This window comes from Stegostoma tigrinum, chromosome 18, assembly GCF_030684315.1.
Source record: "Stegostoma tigrinum isolate sSteTig4 chromosome 18, sSteTig4.hap1, whole genome shotgun sequence".
Taxonomy (NCBI): Eukaryota; Metazoa; Chordata; class Chondrichthyes; order Orectolobiformes; family Stegostomatidae; genus Stegostoma; species Stegostoma tigrinum.
Window position 1 is genome coordinate 21,479,898 of NC_081371.1, and position 6,000 is coordinate 21,485,897.

At 41.2% G+C, this 6,000-nt stretch overlaps 1 protein-coding gene across 1 annotated transcript in view; it reads left to right on the forward strand.

Moving 5' to 3' along the window:
* The window catches only part of LOC125460655 (ELKS/Rab6-interacting/CAST family member 1-like), a 730,867-nt gene extending 725,220 nt beyond the window's left edge, over nt 1-5,647 (forward strand). Inside the window, exon 20 of the mRNA XM_059652379.1 lies at nt 4,539-5,647. Coding sequence (XP_059508362.1) covers nt 4,539-4,676 — 138 coding nt within the window. The 3' untranslated portion in view covers nt 4,677-5,647. The remainder of the gene's footprint in view (nt 1-4,538) is intronic.
* Nucleotides 5,648-6,000: the final 353 nt, after the last annotated feature.

Consider the following 6,000-nt stretch of genomic DNA (forward strand, 5'->3'; position numbering starts at 1 on the left):
TTGGCACTATCTTTAACTTTTTTTTAATTAGCCATGGATAGTGTGCCCTTCACATAGAATATTTCTCATTGGAATGTGTCTTTTCTGAGCTTTCTTAAATATGTCCTTAAATATCTGACAGTGTACCTTTACTGACCCAACTCTTAACTTAATTTCCAATATCAGTTAGACAGCGCTGTTCTTCAGAATTGTCCGTAATCAAGTTTAAAACACAAGTCAATACAGTGTGGAGCTGGAAGAACACAGCAGGTCAGGCAGCATCAGAGAAACAGGAGAGTCAGTGTTTCAGGCCTAGACCCTACATCAGAACTGGGGAGGGGGGAGGGAGAAGGGAGCTGGGAAATAAATAGAGGGAGGAAGGATTAGGCTCGGGGTAGGTAGGTAGGTAGGTTGGCGATAGGTGGATGAATGTGGAGGTAGTGGGGATTGGTCAGTGGGAAGGGTAGGGCAGATGGGTGGGGAAAGAAGTGGACGGGCTGTGTCAGGTCAAGGCACCAGGGATGAGAGGGAGGGTTGGACATGGGATGAGGCCGGGGTGGGGAGATTTTGAAACTGGTGAATTCCATGTTTAGGCCATCAGTTTGTAGGCTCCTGAGGAGGAATATGAGATGCTGCTTCCCCAGTTTGCGGGTGGTGTCATTGTGACCCTGGAGGAGGCCCAGAACGGACATGTCACCAAGGGAATGGGAGGGGGAGTTAAAATGGTTGACAACCAGAACGTGGTGTTGATGAAAGCATACAGAGCACAGGAGCTCCACAAATCTGTCACCAAGTTTGCGCTTGGTTTCACCGATGTAGAAGAGGCTACATTGGGAGCAATGGATACAGTTGACCAGGTTGGAGGATGTACAGGTGACCCCCTGCTTCAATATGAAAAGTTTGTCTTGGGCCTCAGATGGAGGTGAGGGGTGAGGTGTCGGGCAGGTGTAGCACTTCCTGTGGTTGCAGGGAAAGGTGCCGGGTATGGTGGGGAGTGTGGAGAGGACAAAGGAGTAGCAGAGTGAGGGACCTCTACAAAAGGCAAATAGGGATAGGGATAGGGATGGAAATCTCCCTTTGGTCGTGGCATCAGATTGTAGGTTGCAGAAGTGGCAGAGTATGGTGCACTGGATGTGGGCGCTTCACATACCATCCCACCAACCACTTGCAAACTGGAAGAGCAACACCTCATACTCCGCCTGGGGAGCCTCCAGCCCAATGATTAAACGTATGATTCACCAGGTTCAAAATCTCCCCACCCACCCCAGCCTTAACCCATGTCCAGTCCTCCCTCTCATCTCTGCCTCCCTGACCTGACACTACCCGCCCATTTTCTTCCCCATTTATCCGCCCCTCCACTCGCACTGACCTATCCCTAACTGTATCCACCTAATGCCATCCCACCCACCTTCCCCAAGCCCCACCCCATTCCCTCTATTTATTTCCCAGTTGCCTTCCCCCTCCCCCATCCTAATGAACGGTCTAGGCCCAAAACATTGACTCTCCTGCTCCGTTGATGCTACATGACCTGCTCTGTTCCTCCAGCTTCACACCATACTGACTCTGACTCCAGCATGTGCAATCCTTGCTATCTCCTTTAAAACATAAGTGTTTGACTCATTCTTCTCTGCCTCGAGTTTAATGCGATGTTCAATATCATTATGACCACCACTGCCTAGGGTTCCTTTTACTAAAATTATCCAGTCTCATTGCTCATTACCAGATCTATTATTGCCTGCTCTCTGGTTGGCATCAGAACATGCTGCCCTAAGAAAATGTCCTTGAAACTGGCTCCCTTGGTATTGCCAGACCTTTAGTGAGTTTTTTGCCACTATCTGCTGCCATCGCCAATAATGTTTGCAAAACAAAAACTGTCTAATTGGTTGCTGCTGGCTCCCGGAAAGAGGAAGTCCTGAATCCCACAGCAGGTCTGTTGCTGGCCCTGCAGTCTGCTGGCCCCAGTGGGTATGCAATGCAAGAGGTCGTAATTAAGTGAGACGACAGGAAGGCACCTCCTCAGCCAGCAATTGAGAATTCCATCTCAAGAATTACACTCCCACTCTGATTTACGTAAAGAACAGACTTTGATTATTTTGTATTTAAGAGGAGCAAATATTCCATTAACCACTGATAATGAGCACTGAATGAAGAAATTTGTCAGTGAGCACTTGAGCCAAGTGGTGAGCCCTTCCCAGGAAGGGAATGGAAAGTGCAGTGCCTAGCAGCACACATTGGGAATAAGCCCTCCAGTGCACATCATGCCTGTGATGGGATGGTGGACAGGTCTGTGCAACATTACTGTACAGTGATAGAGTTACACTGAGTGATGACCCCAGGACTGCAGTAAGAAAATAGCACACAGTATTTAGCCTTGGAGATCCTTAATGCACTTCCAGTGAGACCATTAATGTAGCAAGTCGCTTTCTGATCCTTCGTGGACAGGGGTTGGGAGGATCGTCCACCAACTCTTGTCATTCTCCTGCTATGCACTTAGTGAAGGGGTGTCCAAGTTTAAAGGTATGCCTGAAACTTTGACCATTTCTTGAAGGATTGTGAATGTTTTCTTTTCCCTTTCTGTTGTTGTGCAGTGGGAGGCATCTCTGCGTCTAAGTCAGAAAGTCTCGGTTCAAGCCCCATCTCAAGACAGGTTGATGAGAAAAGTGCATTTAGTGCAGCAAAACAGGATTATTTTCAACCTGAAAAGACTTCTAACTCACTCCAGCGACAGGTGATAAGGCCAGGAAATGTTCCTGCTAAGCCATGAGATGGAAAGAGAACTAGAGCCTCTACCTTCACTATCCATAGTTTAAGATTACATCATGCATGTAAAAGGGTATATTGCCACAGCACATGAGACTGAAGTCTAACACAGGAGCACCATCTGTAGTAAAGCAATAAGATGGACATCATTCAATATAATGTTCTTTGTGACAGCATAAGATTAGTGGAGAGGGAAAAAAAGTCCTGTTAACAGTTGGAACTATGCCAAATGTTATTTAAGTGAACAAGCTTGGAACACCTGTGAACAATAATAGTAAGCTTCATTTCATTTTGAAATGATTTTTTGGGGTTTTTAATCTGCTATTAATGAATTGTTTACAGTTTGAGCTGGTCTGAGTTGTATATCCAGGCCTTATGTCCATTTTCCATAAATGCTTTTTCAGTCCGCAGGTGAAATGTTTGCATCCCAAAGTAATGGAAAATGGAAGTTATATGTTAGTCTTTGGAGATTTGGGGTCAAAGTTGGAGGGAAAAATAATTTATTTTTACTGTCAAAAGGAGAAATGAGTAGAACATGTTACCTTGCGGAACACATTTATATACATAAGCCTGGAAATGACTGTGTGTTGTTACCAAATAAAAGCTTAATGTTCTGACATCAAGTTCCTCTCAGTGAAGGCATTAACCCATGTATTTTAAACAGTTTAACAATTTTGTTAAAATATTGAAGAGAGAAATGTACTGTAGCCATGTTAATTGTTCATATGATAACATCAGTAATTGTCATTTTAAACTGATGTTTCAGTTTATGTTTCTTTTAGTGGAGGTCCAATCAGAGGCTTGGTTGTATCTGAAAGCATGGTACCTGAGGGTCAATGCCAATGCTAACTTGGAAGTCAATGCAAAGTGTCAATAGACACTTCATTGCTAAGATCACTGAATCTAAGCAAAGAAAATCCGATCTTCTTAAGTGTACAAATGTTTTACATTGTCAGAACACATCAATTTCTTTAACTAGCACAGATTCAAAGTTTGCAAATTATTCTGAAATAATGAACAGATTTATTCTCTAAATCCATGATCTTGGAATTGTGAATATATAGTTTTAAATAAGCAATTGATACATAATATATCATTTCCAACCTGTAAATTCATTCTGGTGGATTTGATATCAGCCATTAGAATGTTTCCATGTGCTCTTCGGCTGGTTTGAAATGTGCGACCTTCAAATGGAAAAATCATGAAGACCGCTTTTTAATCTCTTCAATTACAAGTCAAAGGAATGAAGCAAGATCAAACAGCCAATTCTCCATTCCCCCAATTTTCATAGTTTAGGAGTTGTATGACTGAAAGAGAAACTACTTACATCTTTTTCTGAAGTAAGGTCCAGACCCAAAACGTCACCATTCCTGCTCATCTGATGGCTGCCTGACCTGCTGTTCATCCAGCTCTACACCTTAATATCTCAGCTTACATCCTTTATGCTATTATCATCATAATGAGAGTATTTCCCATTCCTGAAAGACAGCACAGTATCTTCAAAACGGAGTAAGTGTGGCACTGGTAGGAGGAGGATCAGTACAATGTCATTGTCATTGGATTATGCCAATAATCTTGTTCGTAAATCACTTGATTTATTGTTTAAACATCAAAATTATGTTCTTTGTGGGACAAAGATACTTTTAAAGAGAAGCATGGGCCAAAGTTGCAATGAGGTGAATTCCAGTTGTTCCCCATGTCAGAAAAGAGCCTAGGTAAAAAGATAAATGCAAGTGTTCACAACAGAATAAACCAAAAATCTTTAAAAACATGTACCTTGTTTGTTTTTGTTTTTAAAGTTAAATGCTGAGCTGGAACAGTGTGAAAAAGAAAGTTCAGAACTTCAAGATTATGCCAACACCATCTTACAGCAGATTGCGGACCACTGCCCTGACATCCTTGAACTGGTAGTCAACACCTTAGAAGAATCTTCATGAGACTCTGTGCCTGGACATCAGAGCTGAGCTAAGAAATGAGCAATGTTGCTGCAGTTTTAAAAAAAATGTTTTTTTCTTTCTTTACAATTTATTAGTTACCTGACATGGACAACACTCACTGCAGTAAACTGTCTATGCAAACTTTGGTTTAAAAAAAAGGATACTGCACCAAGTTTCAGTTTTCTCTGTTGAACCCTATAGATCCTAAAATGACCAAAAGCCCCCAAAGTTGCAAATCCAAAAGGAGTTATGAGTATATTGGAATATTTTAACTCTGAGAATCTCTTGTGCATCACATTATTGCTACTGACGTTTTTTTTTATCTGACACACAAGCTAGAACATCCCCAATTGTACTCAAATTGGTCAAACAGTACATATTAAATCTTCCTTGAATGTGGTCCAGTCCCATTTCAAATCTTGTTGTACATAGATGATATAGTCATGCAATATTTCATACCTGTTTGAACCTTAAAGCAGCCATTTTTTAAAGCTGCAAAGGAATAAACAGAAAATCTCATTAAAACGACAATAGTGGACTCATCTTGTTGTATGTCAGGGAAATTGAGGATTGTGAACTAGTCAAAGAATGGACCTATGGTTTCATCTTTCAAATCAAACTACAAAATCTCAGTTAAGGGATTGGAACTAACTTTTTCAAGCTTCAAATTATCATGCCAGTCCTAAATTCCTCACTAAGTTGTTGTCCATGATGACTTTTTACCAGAGGACCTAGACATTCAAATGATATTTGTGAACATTTTCTGGGATCTAAAGGGTTGAAGCTATGCACAAACCTCCTCTCACAGGCGAGGACTATCCATGTACCTGTAAGAATTTTGTATGATTTTGATATTGCTTACATGATACATAACTTTAGAAATTAATCACTGTAAATTTTTCGACAGACACTACAAGTTTGCTTTCTTAGGGTGGAACCTCCATTGTCCACCTAATATGGGATAGTAGAAAATTGACAGATAAACAAGAATGTCAAATTTTAATTACACACACACACACACACACACACACACACACACACACACACACACACACACACACACACACATTTTGTGTTGTACAGTCTATTTTGGGTGATTTATATCATTGATTAGGAACCTCATTTTTGGTGGATTGTGCAAGCAATTTATGAGAAATCTAAGAAATTGAGAAGGAAATTAATTGGAGCATAGAAAATGGAGGTTGTACTGCATGAGATAGATACTTGTAACACAAATTCTGCAATAGATCCACAAAACAAAGTATGTTTAAAGCACAGCACTGCCAACTCTGTATTTATCAGTTCCTAAATGGAACATGGAAAT